The 14,168-nt window shown below is 49.4% G+C and overlaps 1 protein-coding gene across 1 annotated transcript in view; it reads right to left on the bottom strand.

Moving 5' to 3' along the window:
* FER1L5 (fer-1 like family member 5) overlaps positions 1-14,168 on the bottom strand; it is a 495,517-nt gene that overhangs the window by 133,615 nt on the left and 347,734 nt on the right. Inside the window, exons 48-49 of the mRNA XM_029603280.1 lie at positions 8,890-8,988; positions 5,124-5,252 (exon numbers count right to left, since the gene is read on the bottom strand). Coding sequence (XP_029459140.1) covers positions 5,124-5,252; positions 8,890-8,988 — 228 coding nt within the window. The remainder of the gene's footprint in view (positions 1-5,123; positions 5,253-8,889; positions 8,989-14,168) is intronic.

Raw genomic sequence — 14,168 nt, 5'->3', positions numbered from 1 at the left:
TCGCTTCGGCCGTGTATTGATTACCGCGGCCTCAACGCCATCACCAAGCGAGACCGGTACCCACTCCCGCTTATCCCGGAACTACTGGATCGTCTTCAAGGGGCTCGTATCTTTACGAAGTTGGACCTTAGAGGAGCCTACAACCTCGTCCACATATGTCCAGGGGACGAATGGAAGACGGCATTCAACACTAGAGACGGGCATTACGAATACCTCGTGATGCCCTTCGGGCTTTGTAATGCCCCTGCCGTCTTCCAGCACCTCATGAACGAGGTGCTTCGAGAGATGCTCCATTCCCACGTGATAGTCTATCTAGACGACGTACTCATATACTCTAAAGATATGGACTCTCACCGCCAGCATGTCCGCCAGGTCCTCCAGGCTCTCCGAGCTAACCGTCTATACGCCAAATTGGAGAAATGTGTCTTCGAGGCCGAGTCTCTGCCGTTCCTGGGCTATATTATCTCTGCTACCGGCTTCTGTATGGACCCAGAGAAAGTAGCGGCCATTACGAAATGGCGCCGGCCCACAGGTCTTAAAGCCCTCCAACGGTTTTTGGGCTTTGCGAACTTTTATAGACATTTTATCCCACGGTACTCTCACCGGGTGGCTCCTCTCACAGCCCTGACCCGAAAAGGAGCTGATGTTAAGCACTGGCCTGATGCTGCGATTGCAGCCTTCTCTGATCTCAAGGAGGCCTACCTCTCTGACGTCTGCCTCCGGCACCCGGACCCCTCACGACCATTCATCGTGGAGGTCGATGCCTCCAGTATCGCAGTGGGAGCGGTCCTCAGCCAGCATTCCGACTCTGGACAACTTCTTCCTTGCTCGTACTTCTCCAGGAAGTTCTCGCCCGCTGAAAGCAATTACTCCATCGGGGACAAAGAGCTGCTAGCAATAAAACTCGCCTTCAAAGAATGGAGACAGTGGCTCGAGGGCTCCTTGCACACCACCACCGTTTACAAGGATCACAAAAATCTAGAATTCCTGACTCAGGCTCAACGACTAAACCCTCGCCAAGCCCGCTGGGCCTTGTTTTTCAGTCGGTTCAACTTTGTTTTACAGTATCGTCCTGCGGCCAAGAACCTCCGGGCAGATGCCCTGTCCCGCACCTCCTGTGCTGAAGAGGACCATGAGCCACCTCAATTCATTTTGGATCCCGCTAAGGTTCGTCTGTCTGCCATGACTATCCTCTCTCAAGACAGGACGGTGCTCTCGCGCCGGGACCGGCTGACTGCCTTACGTTGGGCCCACGACTCCTTGATCGGAGGACACGCTGGACGGGAAAGGACCCTGGAACTTGTTAACCGGTATTACTGGTGGCCTAACATCCGGCGTGATGTCGCTTCCTATGTGGCCTCCTGCCCTAACTGTGCTCGCCAGAAGCCCAGTCCCGGCTCCCCTTGTGGGCTCCTCCACCCGCTTCCGGTCCCCACTGAGCCATGGACCCACATAGCTACAGACTTCGTAGTAGATCTACCACCGTCTGATGGACATACGGTCATCTGGGTTACGGTTGACCGTTTTTCGAAAATGGTCCATCTAGTTCCTCTTCCGAAGCTTCCCTCTGCACCCGAGTTGGCCCAACTGTTCGCCCAACATGTCTTCAGGCTCCACAGTCTTCCCCAGGACATAGTGTCGGACAGAGGCCCTCAGTTTGTAGCCCGCTACTGGAGAACGCTCTGCAGATGCTTTAAGGTAAAGCTCAGTTTTTCCACAGCCTTCCATCCTCAAAGCAACGGACAGACTGAGAGGATGAATAGAACCTTAAAAGCATACCTCCGGGCCTTCATTAATGAGAGGCAAGACAATTGGTCTGAACTCCTGCCCTGGGCCGAATTCGCATATAACAACCAGGTCCATGCTGCTACTGGCAAGTCCCCATTCCATCTGGTGTATGGAAAGCCATTACGGCCTCCGCTGCCACTGGAGGCTCCCAGTGCTTCACCTGCTGTTCAGGTAACTGCCCAGCAGCTCCAGGCGTTGTGGCACATGACGCGAAGACACCTACTCCGCGCGGCCGCTAGGGCCAAACAGACAGCCGATTGCCATCGCCAACCAGCTCCCACGTTCCAGCCAGGGGATAGAGTCTGGCTCAGCACGAAGAATCTGTATCTCCGACTTCCCTCTCGGAGATTCGCTCCAAAGTTCTGCGGACCATTCCGAATCGCTGAACGAGTGGGCCTGGTGTCCTATCGGCTAAGATTACCATCTTCCTTCCGGGTCCACAATGTCTTTCACGCATCACTGCTCAAGCCTGTAGTTCTCTCCCAGTACCACCGCACACCTCCGGATCCTTCGGCCACGACCATCGATGACAATCCCACGTATCAAGTGCGGGAGGTCCTAGATATCTGTTACGGCTGTGGCTGCTGTGCTACCGCCTCACCACCAGGGGTCCCTCTAGGGCTGGCTTTCCTGACAGGCCCAGTCCATCTCCTATGTCCACTCTATGCTCTGGGTGTGCCCTCTTAACCCTGCCTGACAGTTGCCTCGGTGCTTCGGCATCGAGCTCTCCTGGGCTCCCTGCTCTAGCCTGCCTTGCGCGGCCTTCGGGCCTATCCTTGCCTTGCCTTGCCTTGCGTGGCCTTCGGGCCTATCCTTGCCTTGCCTTGCCTTGCGTGGCCTTCGGGCCTATCCTTGCCTTGCCTTGCCTTGCGCGGCCTTCGGGCCTATCCTTGCCTTGCCTTGCCTTGCGTGGCCTTCGGGCCTTTCCTTTCCTTGCCTTGCCTTGTGCGGCCTTTTGGCCTTCTTCCTTGATTTCCATACCTGGCCTACGGGCCTTCCGTGTGTGTGTGTGTGGCCTACGGGCCTTCTGACCTGCCTTACCCCGCTATTGGTGTGTGGCCTACGGGCCTTCCGTGTGTGTGTGTGTGGCCTACGGGCCTTCTGACCTGCCTTGCCCCGCTATTGGTGTGTGGCCTACGGGCCTTCCGTGTGTGTGTGTGTGGCCTACGGGCCTTCTGACCTGCCTTGCCCCGCTATTGGTGTGTGGCCTACGGGCCTTCCGTGTGTGTGTGTGTGTGGCCTACGGGCCTTCTGACCTGCCTGCCCTGCTTACTGTGCCCTGACCCAGCCTGGACCCAGACACTGCTGACTGCCGCCTGCCCTGACCCAGCCTGTACTTGACACTGCCACTTGCCGCCTGCCTTGACCCAGCCTGTACTTAGACACTGCCACTTGCCGCCTGCCCTGACCCAGCCTGAACCCAGACTCTGATTCTTGCCGCCTGCCCTGACCCAGCCTGAACCCAGACTCTGATTCTTGCTGCCTGCCCTGACCCAGCCTGGTACCTGACTCTGTTCGAGCTTCCTGTCTCTCTCCACCTGGAGCCACCCTGCTGGGTGGTGTGCACGACTCCTGACCGGAGCCCAAGCGTAACAATATCCGCTTCCACAACCGTAGATGGGAGTACCTACTGGCCTGGGAGGGCTGTGGTGACGAGGACAACACCTGGGAGCCCAGCCGTAATATCTTGGACAAAGACCTCTTGCACCAGTTCCACCAGGACCACCCAGGTAAACCCGGGCCTCTCAAGAGGGGCCGTAAAGGGGGGGTACTGTTGCGGTCTCCACCGCTTCCCCCCTATCCGCTCTGCACTGCGCTTACCTACAGTGGTGGAAACGCCGCTCCCGTGGCTCTGCCGGCCCTCCAGGGCGTCCGTCATTACCAGCTCATCTCCCTGCCGCCACGCGCGCGCCCTCAGTCTGTTCCAGTTCTCAGCACGCTACAGACTCCGATCCTGCTCACATCTTGCTCCAGCTCATAGCACACTACAGACTCTGTTCCTGCTCATAGCTTGCTCCAGTCCACAGCACGCTATAGACTCTGTATCTGCTCACTATTTGCTCCAGCACACGCCGGACCCAACTAGCCCACGGACTACAGCATTCCTATTGGACTACCTTATCATACTCTCTGCCCAGGCCTTCTTCTACTATAAAGACTCTCACTGTTCTCCTAAGTCCCAAGGTTCTAGGACCCTACGGGCTCCTCCTGGGGGGTTCCTGGTTCCCGGGTGAAGACCTCTGCCTGTGGCTCCACCTCCCGACCTGCCCTATCATTGGGGTAGTTCGGCCCAAGGGTCCACTCCTGGTCTGCAGCTTCCCAGACTGCAACACATATACCATTATTAAGGGAGAGTTGCAGAAATCCACTGCTTATCCCTGGGATAAGCAGCATGGAATCTATCTAATCTTTGGGTGTAACATTTGGCTGGCTGCGGGAGAGCTCTGTGACCAGCTGCAGATGCCTCTGATGCAGCTGAGATACCCCCAAATGCTCCTTCCCTGGGTCTCCCACGGTGGGAAATTCTATTGCTGGCACCCACTGATGATGATACTGGGAATTTAAACCTCAGCTGCGCTACTAGCAAATTGCCTCAGGAACAGGTCCTTCTGCAGTCTTGCAGGGCATTACATCACTTGGTGTTTCCTTGTCCTCTATTGTTGTTGCCCTGCCTTGCTTTATTGCTGCCTATCTTGCCTTGCCTGCCCGTCCCTTGCCGTGCTTTAGTCTCTTTGAGGCTGCCCTGGTCTTGTCTGTTTTTGCCTGACTCCTAGTATGACCTCAGCTTGGATCTTGACTACTGTTTTGGATCTCAGCCTGCCCTGACCTCTTCCTGGACCTCAGTGCTTCCTGATCTTCCATTGCCCTGACTTCTTCCTGGACTTCAACACCGCTTACTCACTGCCCACCTTGACCTTGGCCTGCTTACTCAACCTAGGACCCTTGCCTAAACCCTGCCAGCCCCTAGAAACCATGGGCTCATGCTGCGGGGAAAGGGGCTGGTATAGTGAAGCCCTAAACCTAGTCCTTGTAAGAGTGAGTCCACCTGCTGTCAGCGTGAGCCTAGTGTGGTTGCCTCCTAGGCTGTGTCAAGCATGCAGCAGCTAAAGGGATCATATCCATGACATTGGGATCCTGCCAGGTACTTGTGGCCTGGATTGGCCACTTTTGGAAACAGGATCCTGGGCTTGATGGACCTTTGGTCTGACCCAGTATAGCAATCTTATGTTATGTTATGACATTACAGTGTTCCACTGGTTATCCTCCTTCTACCAAGCACGTTTTACTGAAATCCTAGAGCTGATAGGAAAACTTCCTTTGGTGTTTTTTTTTACCTTCACCTCACCCACCACAAAGGGATCATCTTCATCATCTTCCTCCTGCCCTTGACGCAACTTGAAGGTCTGACAGAAATCCTGAAGCCCCTGAAATTGTGGGACCTCTTCCAGTTCACAGTCATAGATCTGAAGGGAGAGAAGGTAATTGGGAAGAAGAAAGTTAAAGGAAGGGAAGATGTGAGATGAAAGATGAAAGATGAAATGAGATTGAGGGAGAAGAGGAAGGGCAGGTGAGATTCAGGAGAGAAGGGAGGAGAGGCAAGGTTGATGGGAGGAGGAATGAGAGGTGATTGATGGATAGGAAGGAGCAGTGACGGGGAAGGAGAGATGAGACTGGGGAGAAGGGGTAGGAGAAATGAGATTTGAATAATAAAGATGACGATGTAAAATACATAGGAAAATGTGAGGATGTGGAATGATAGGTTACATTTGGGAGGACAGAGTAGAGGTGAGATTAAAGGAAAGGGGGTCAGAGAAGTTTGTGGATACCAAGCTCCTGCGGACTTTGCAGCTAAGCAGATAGTTTGACAAGAAACTCTGATATGTAATGTAAGAACCTCTATTATCCTATAACCCCTTTCTATAAATCTATGTTAGAAAGCATCCTTGAAGCTATGTCTCTGCTTGCTTTCCCCACAAGTGAGTTCTTCGATGTAGCTGGGACACAGAGATGCTTCTGCTAGTCACTGCTGTAAGGATTACGTTTTCAATATTGTAACTCTGTATGATTCAGTGTTCCACTAGAGCCTCTGGCTTGTCATTAATACATAAAGAGATCAATTTTCAAAGGGTTCATGTGCCTAACTTTGGGAGTTAGGTTCCTAAATTGGTTGTTTGGAAATGTATTAGGGCTGAGGTCCTAAATTTAGTCTCCTAGTTTCACTAGACTCTTATAATTTAGGAGTCTAAACAGTGGGTGGCTTCAGGGGTGGAGTGAGAGCAGGGAAGGATAGGTGAGCTTGGGGAAAGAAGCAGAAGGCCAGCTGAGACTGAGAGAAGAGAGGAAGGAGAGCTGAGATTGAAGGAGAGGAATATGGAGAGGGGAAGAAGCAGAAGATGAAACTGGGAGAAGAGGAGAAAAGAGAGGAGAGACTAAGCCAAATAAAGCAAGGGAAAGAGGAGAGTTTATAACTTATGAGGGGCCAGACAGTTCTTGTTAGAGTTTACCCCTTCAGGAATTTTACATAGAAACATAGAAATGATGGCAGAAGAAGACCAAACGGCCTATCCAGTCTGCCCAGCAAGCTTACATTTTTTCTCATACTTTTCTGTTACTCTTGGCCCTTATTAGTAACATTTTGGTTCTAATTACCTTCCACCCCCGTCACTGATTTAGAGAGCAGTGCTGGAGCTGCATCTAAGTGAAGTATCAAGCTTAATTGGTTAGGGGTAGTAACCGCCACTATAAGCAAGCTACTCCCATGCGTATTTGTTTACCCAGCCTGCGCAATTCAGTCCTTGTTGGTTGTTGTCTGGATATAAATCCTCTTTTCTTCATTCCCCTGCCGTTGAAGCAGTGAGCTGCGCTGGATACGTATTCTAAGTGAAGTATCAGGCTTAATTGATTTGGGGTAGTAACTGCCGTAACAAGCAAGCTACACCCACGATTATTTGTTTACCCAGACTATGCAATTCAGTCCTTGTTGGTTGTTGTCTGAATGTAATCCTCTTATCTTCATTCCCCCCTGCCGTTGAAGCAGAGAGCTATGCTGGATATGCATTGAAAGTGAAGTATCAGGCTTATTTGGTTTGAGATAGTAACCGCCGCAACAAGCAAGCTATTTCCCTGCTTTTTTGTGAATGCAAATCCTTTTTTCCACATTTCCTCTTGCCGTTGAAGCATAGAGCAATGTTGGAGTCGCATTAACCATGTGTATGTTTATTGAATAAGGGTATTAATCACCAGGTAGTAGCTGTCATTCCTGCAAGCCACCCCCATGCCTCTTTTCTTCATTCACATCTTCTAGACTTTATGGATCCACAGTGCTTATCCCACGCCCCTTTGAAATCCTTCACAGTTTTGGTCTTTACCACTTCCTCCGGAAGGGCATTCCAGGCATCCACTACCCTCTCCGTGAAGAAGTACTTCCTGACATTGGTTCTGAGTCTTCCTCCCTGGAGTTTTAAATCGTGACCCCTGGTTCTGCTGATTTTGTTCCAACGGAAAAGGTTTGTCGTTGACTTTGGATCATTAAAACCTTTCAAGTATCTGAAAGTCTGTATCATATCACCCCTGCTCCTCCTTTCCTCCAGGGTGTACATATTTAGATTCTTCAATCTCTCCTCATAAGTCATTCGATGAAGACAATCCACCTTTTTTGTCGCCCTTCTCTGGACCGCCTCCATCCTGTCTCTGTCCCTTCGGAGATACGGTCTCCAGAACTGAGCACAGTACTCCAGGTGAGGCCTCACCAAGGACCTGTACAAGGGGATAATCACTTCTCTTTTCTTACTCGATATTCCTCTTTTTATGCAGCCCAGCATTCTTCTGGCTTTAGCTATCGCCTTGACACATTGTTTCGCCGACTTCAGTTCAATCTGATGCTTCACCTTCAATGCATATACAGCATAGTATATGCTGTATATGCATATATATGCTTCACCTATACAGCATAGTATATGCTGTATAGGTGAAGCATCAATGCCTGATGCCTCACATATGCATATACAGCATATATATGCTGTATATGCATATATATGCTTCACCTATACAGCATAGTATATGCTGTATAGGTGAAGCATCAATGCCTGATGCTTCACCTTCAATGCATATACAGCATAGTTCTCGGCTTCAACGGCAGGGGAGAAGAAAAAAGGGTTCGCACTCACAAAGTGGGGAGTAGCTGGCTTGTTACGGCGGTTACTACCCCAAACCAATTGTGTCCAATACTTCACTTTCGATGCATATCCAGCATGGCTCTCTGCTTCAACAGCATGGGAGAAGACTGATAATCACGCATTTCCAGCATAGCTCCCTGCTTCAACAGCAGGGGAGAAGAAAAACAACCAATAAGGACTGTATAACATAGTCTGGGTAAAACAAATAAGCATGGGTGTAGCTTGCTTATTGCGGCGGTTACTACCCCTACTACCCCTAACTAATCAAGCTAGATATTTCAATGGTGGGGGTGGAAGGGAAATAGAACCAAGAGCTAAGAGAAACAGATAAGTATGAGAGAAAGAAAACGTGTGAAGCTTGCTGGGCAGACTGGATGGGCCGTTTGGTCTTCTTCTGCCGTCATTTCTATGTTTCTATGTTTCTATGTAATCTCTTCTTTCTAAAGCAATCAGGGACAAAGGCCGCACAGCATGGAAGGGTTGCTGCACATGCTGGTACTGTTTGTACCAGGTAATACAGGCTGGCAGTGCCTGATGTTGTCTTTGCTATTTGCTACAGGCTGACGGTGTCTGTCCTAGCACTCTTCTTCCTGATCAGGGTCTAGTCTCTCACCATGGCACTCTCCCAGCTGGCATGTCAAAGACTGACTCTGGCATAGTTTCGGCGGGTTGGCACAGACTGGTAACATCCATGTTCTTGCTCTTGTACTGTCCTTGCTGGTTGACATAGATTAACAGCGCCTGTGTTCTTCCTCTGGCATTTTTTCTGCTGTTTTGCATGGCGTGCCAGTGAATGTGTTCTCATCCTGGCGCTGTTCCTTCTGGCTGGCATAGATTACAGGAGACTGACTAGCTCCATCTGGAATTGAGTAGAAGGGGGCTCTGGCGAAACAACAGGGCATTCATCATCTGAAGTAAGACTTACCTTTAAGGTATCAAACCCCATCGCCAGATAATTTTCAGTATTGGATTGTTCCCCAACAGAAACGTAGAACTTGTTCCACCAGTCAATGTCAACATCCTCCTAAGGTTGGAGAGGGAGAAGGAAAAAAAAGCATTTAAAAAGAGAATAAAGCTGAGTCACTGAACTGTGAAAGGAGATCCCAGGAGCTGAGGCCTGATGTGTTCATTACAGTGAGAGCTCCCAGTACTGTCAATACAGCAGAAGCTACTAGGAGCTGGGCACTGATTGTGTCCTTAAAGTGGGCGCTTCCAGGAGCTGTTCCAGTACAGTCATTATAGCAGCTGAGAATTGGTCTAGTATGGGAGTTGAGAATTGATCTTGTCCTTATAGCAGGAGCTCCTAGGAGCTGAGCTCTTATTGTCACTGAATAGACCCCTGAGAGGATTCTGAGTGAGAGAGGCTACTTAATACCTACTTGGGTGCTAGTGTTGAATTGGTGGAAATTGATGTTGTGGGAAGTGTGGTATTCTGAGTGGCCACTAAATGGCATCATGTGTAGAAGATTACAGTATGCATGTATACTGAATAACATATGGGGAAAATGGTCAATATGGGATATGTCTCTTTTATAAAGAATGAGAATTGTTTTGATTGGACAGCATGGCACAAGACACCTTTATTCTTGGTAACATATTGGGGTAGATATTCAAAGCTAGTCGTGTAAGTAATTTAGCCGGCTAGTACTAATCTGGCTAAGTTACAATGTATATTCAGCAGCATGGTGAAGCCACCGAATATACACGTATATTTATTTATTTATTTATTATTTATTTGCAGTTTTTTATATATCGACATTTGTTTAGTAATCTCACATCGGTTCACAATTAACAGAAACATTGCAGCTGTGCCAACTAGAACGAACATGTGCAACAGTGCTTTACAATAAACAATAAACTTTACAATAAACTTGTTAATGAACTTATGCAATAAACTTGTTAACCGGGGGGGGGCGAGAACAGTGGAACAATGAAAGGGAAAAATAAAATAGTGGTACAATGCAAATTGTTATCTCATTGAATTTATAAGTCTATAAATAAATAGAATGAATTTTCTAAAACACAATTGGAAAAGAGAAAAGCTGGATATGAGAGAAAGAAATGGGATAGAAGTCTTATATACAATTGATATACAATCGATATACAATCGATATGAATAATTGCCAACAAAAAGTTAGGTGTGGTGAGAAAGAAAAAGGGGATGTACATTTAAGTAAATTAGTGGGCAAGGCTGTAGGAGTAAGGGAGAGAGGAGAGCGTAAGGGTTAATTATAAGCCTGTAGGAAATATATATACGCACTTAGCCGGATAAGTCTACCTACTAAATTTAGACCTGCGCTATGTGGCTTCTAAACTTACATGGATACTTAAACGAATAATTCCAAATATCAGTAGTTAGTCATATAAGTTATACGGCTAACTTGCTGCGCCCCAATCTGCCCAGCACATGCCTACTTTTGTACGTGTAACTTTTAGCTGTATACGGAACTTATAAGGCTAAGCGGTGGTCGCTGAACGTAAGTGCATATTCAGCTTAAATCCTGCTTATCCAGCTAAAGAGCTCTGAATGTGTTTTGAATAACTGGCCCATTGTTATTTCCTCTTCAAGATGATGTGTATTCATACATATTCTTTTGAAGTTATATTTTTGAAATGTTCCAATTATGACAATCTTAATAAACAAATTTAACAAAATAAAGAATAATGGGGAGAGAAGTCCCATAGAGGGAGAGTTCATCCAGTATAAAATGCTGGGTTTAGGATTTGGTGGGAGAAATTGGAGGGGACCCATCCGGGGAATGGGTTTACTTGGGGTGACCTCTCTTCTAAGATGGCCCTTCAGGAGATTTCCTCCTCAAGAGGAAAGGCCCACCTCAAGGGTAAGCAACCAGTAGACCTGACCTGAGTCTCGGAGGTGGAGGACAGTCCAGAGATCACACAGTTGGTGGAGAGAAAACGGAGTGAGGAGACCTGAGAAAGGTGATGTTACGACCCCTCCCATGGCCGGTGCCGTGGGAGGCCTCTCACCTCCTTTCCTCCACGGCCGGAGGCCGCCGACATGCTTCTCATGCGATTGGAACCGTGCTGTTGTACCTCACATGGCCCGGAGGCTGCTGACACGCTCCTCACGCAGCTGGAGCTGTGCTACTGCAGTCCCTGCGGTCTGGAGATCGCCCCTGATCAGCTGCTGCATGGTGGGCTTTGCTGCCGTGCCTCCATGCAGCCAGGAGGCCGCCAACAGCTCTCTTACGCAGCAGGGTGGCCACTGAAATTACCTCCGTTCCCTCAAGGGAAAAGGGCCCTCAGCCCCGGCCTTGCCTGCACTTTGGAGCTGTCCTTGGTCCAACCTTCGCAGCAGGGAAGCCGCCTTTCATCCCGGGGCCTGCTCTGAGGCCTATTTCCTGCTCCTGCATTCTTCAGCATCTTCCTCACAGCAGGGCCGCTGTCCAAGGTCCTGCCCCTTCTTCCTAAGGAGCGAGACTGTGCCTCTTCTCTCTTCTTAAAAGGCCAGCGAGGGAGTGGTCCTCTTCTGATGTCATCGAGGGAGCTGCCTCTCCAGCAGTATAAAAAGATCCTGTCTTTACTCCTTCTTTGCCTTTGCAATGAGCCAGTCCTCCTTAGGACTTCTCTGTATCCAGCTTCTCGTTGGAATTCCATGTCTCGTCTTCATCGTCACCCATGGTCTCATGTCTTCATCTTCACCATGGTCTTTCGTCTGGTCCTGTGTTCCCGGATCTTCCTCTTCAGATGTCTTCTCATATTCTGACCTTCCTCTTCATCTCCTGATGTCTTCAATGCTTCTTCAACCAAACCCTGAAGTTCCAGATGTCCCGTCACAGGACCTTCTCTTCGAATCTTCTCAAGTCTTTGATTCTTCAACTTCTGATAAACCCCGAAGTTCCAGATGTCCCATCACTTGTCCTTCTCTTCGAACCTTCTGATAAACCCTGAAGTTCCAGATGTCCCACTACTGGTCCTTCTCTTCAAACCTTCTGATGAACCCCAAAGTTCCAGATGTCCCGCCACTGGTCCTTCTCTTCGAACCTTCAGATGTCCTTCTTGTTGACAGTGCAACCTCCAGAGGAAAATGCTTTTATCTTCCACGCTTCAGGTGCCATACTTCGCATCCTACTTATGCTCCCACACTGAGTCCTGGGCCCCGAGTCCTTGGTTCCTGAGGTCTGTCCCTTAGGTCCTTCCCTAAGGCCCTATTTTAGAATCCTGAATCCTATCAGGCTCTTCTGAGTTTCTGCGCCTATTTCCGCCTTAATAATGAACTTTGCATAAAACCTGTTCCAACCGGTGTGGTCTGCGCCTTGCCTTGATTGGCCGGGAGGGAGCATCCTAGTACAGGCCTCGCTGAGTCTTGTCATGGGTCATCCTGAATCTTCAAGCAACTTGTGACTCTTTTGGAGTCCTTCCTTTTAACCAACCATGAGTCCCATCTCACATCTTCTTCAACCAACCGTGAGTCCCGTCTCACATCTTCTTCAACCAACTGTGAGTCCCATCTCACATCTTCTTCAGCCCATCGTGAGTTCCGTTTCATCTCCTCTTCAATCAACCATCACTGACATCTCAATTGTTCAAGCTACCTGCCTTGGGAACCTCAAGCTTGGTCCGTGTCCTGCCTTGCTTGGCAATGTAGGGCACGTGAAAGCGTGTCCATGACCTGCCTTGCCTGGTATTGGGCACATGAATTTGCAGTACCACTTCAGAACTTTAGAAATACAGAGGGACTCAGGCAGAGTCACAAGATTTAGTCTTCGTCTCTTTGTTGAATTCCCTGAGTCTTGTCTCAGCCCTTCAAGTCTTCGTCTTCATGTAACCAAGTCTTCATGAAGCCCTCACGTATCCAGAATCTTAGTCTTTGTTTGATGTCTTCACCCTTCAGCCACTGTCCGTCCTGTCGCATTTGCTGCTTCCATGCAGCAGGTCCAAAATGGCTATTGAGTGGCCGGAGGGCTACTCCACTTGATAGCCCTTTCAGACCTGCCGTACGGGAACAGCAAATGTGCCAGGATGGACAGAGGTCGAGGGCAGATGATGGAACTGGCTTTGACTGAAGACACAATCAACGAGGACTCTTGAAGACAGGGTCAGATGATACTGGATAAGGATGAGGCAAGGCTAAAGAGAAGAACATCAGGGACACTGATGAATTCACTTGCTGAGTGGATAGATGACAGAAGAGTTAAAACTCAGTATGAAGGAATCCGGCCAAGACTCAGCAGCAACCATCCTGAACTGAGGCTTCAGGGACCCGGCATAATTGATGCAGGCCTACTTGAAGAAGCGAAGGCTTCAAACCCAGCGTGGAGAATGAATCAGAAGGTCAAGACCAAAGTTGAAGAGAGGACAGTCCAATAGGAGGTAAGATACGGAACCAAGACATCCGAGAAGAAGGCTACCCTGACGAGGGAGCCAAAGAGTCTGAAGGCTTCCTTGATGAAGGAGCGAAGAGTCTGAACGCTTGACAGCGAAGATCTGAAGATGAGGACGTCAAAAGGATTTGAAGACAGAGACAACTTGACACGAAGATGTCTGGAACGTCAGGACCTCTGGACTTCAACCCCCAGGGCACTCAGTCAAGAGCAACCAGGGGGTGTCGAAAGAACTGGTGAATGCGACATCAAAGACATCTGGACTTTGGACCCCCAGGTCACTCAACCAAGAGCATCTAGGAGGCTCAGAGAGGCAGAACAACTGGATGACAGACTTCAGGAGAGATAGGACATCAGAAGGCAAAGACTTCAGGAAGATCCGAAGGTGAGGACATCAGGAGGGTCAGACAACAAAGACATCTGAAGACAAGGATTTAGAATCCGGCGAGAGACCAAACATGGAACGAAGATGTAGACAAAGAATCAGGAACCACAAATGAAGACAAGGGAATTCCCATGAAGGACAGAGTGCCTTGAAGAAGCAGAGGAGGGTGTCATCAGAGACTCCTGGACCAAAGAGCTGGAACGGAGGATCCAGGAGCAGTCCAACTCCAGAACTGACTCTTTGCGAAAGCGAAGAGGAACTGAAGGCTGAGCCCTTTTGTAGGGCAGAAGAGGAACACCCAGGATGACATCATGAGGAGGAGCCAGGAGGACTGGCCTTTTAAATAGGCTAAAGAGGCATGGCCCCGTGCCTAAGGAGGCAGGACCAGGGACAGCAGCCATGCTGAGAAGAGGAGGCAGGCCTGAGGTGTCAGAGGCGGCTCCTGCCGCAGAAGAGAAGCTGGGGGCGGCTCCA

This window comes from Rhinatrema bivittatum, chromosome 5, assembly GCF_901001135.1.
Source record: "Rhinatrema bivittatum chromosome 5, aRhiBiv1.1, whole genome shotgun sequence".
In the NCBI taxonomy this organism is placed as follows: Eukaryota; Metazoa; Chordata; class Amphibia; order Gymnophiona; family Rhinatrematidae; genus Rhinatrema; species Rhinatrema bivittatum.
This window is presented reverse-complemented; position numbering and strand designations above follow the sequence as displayed.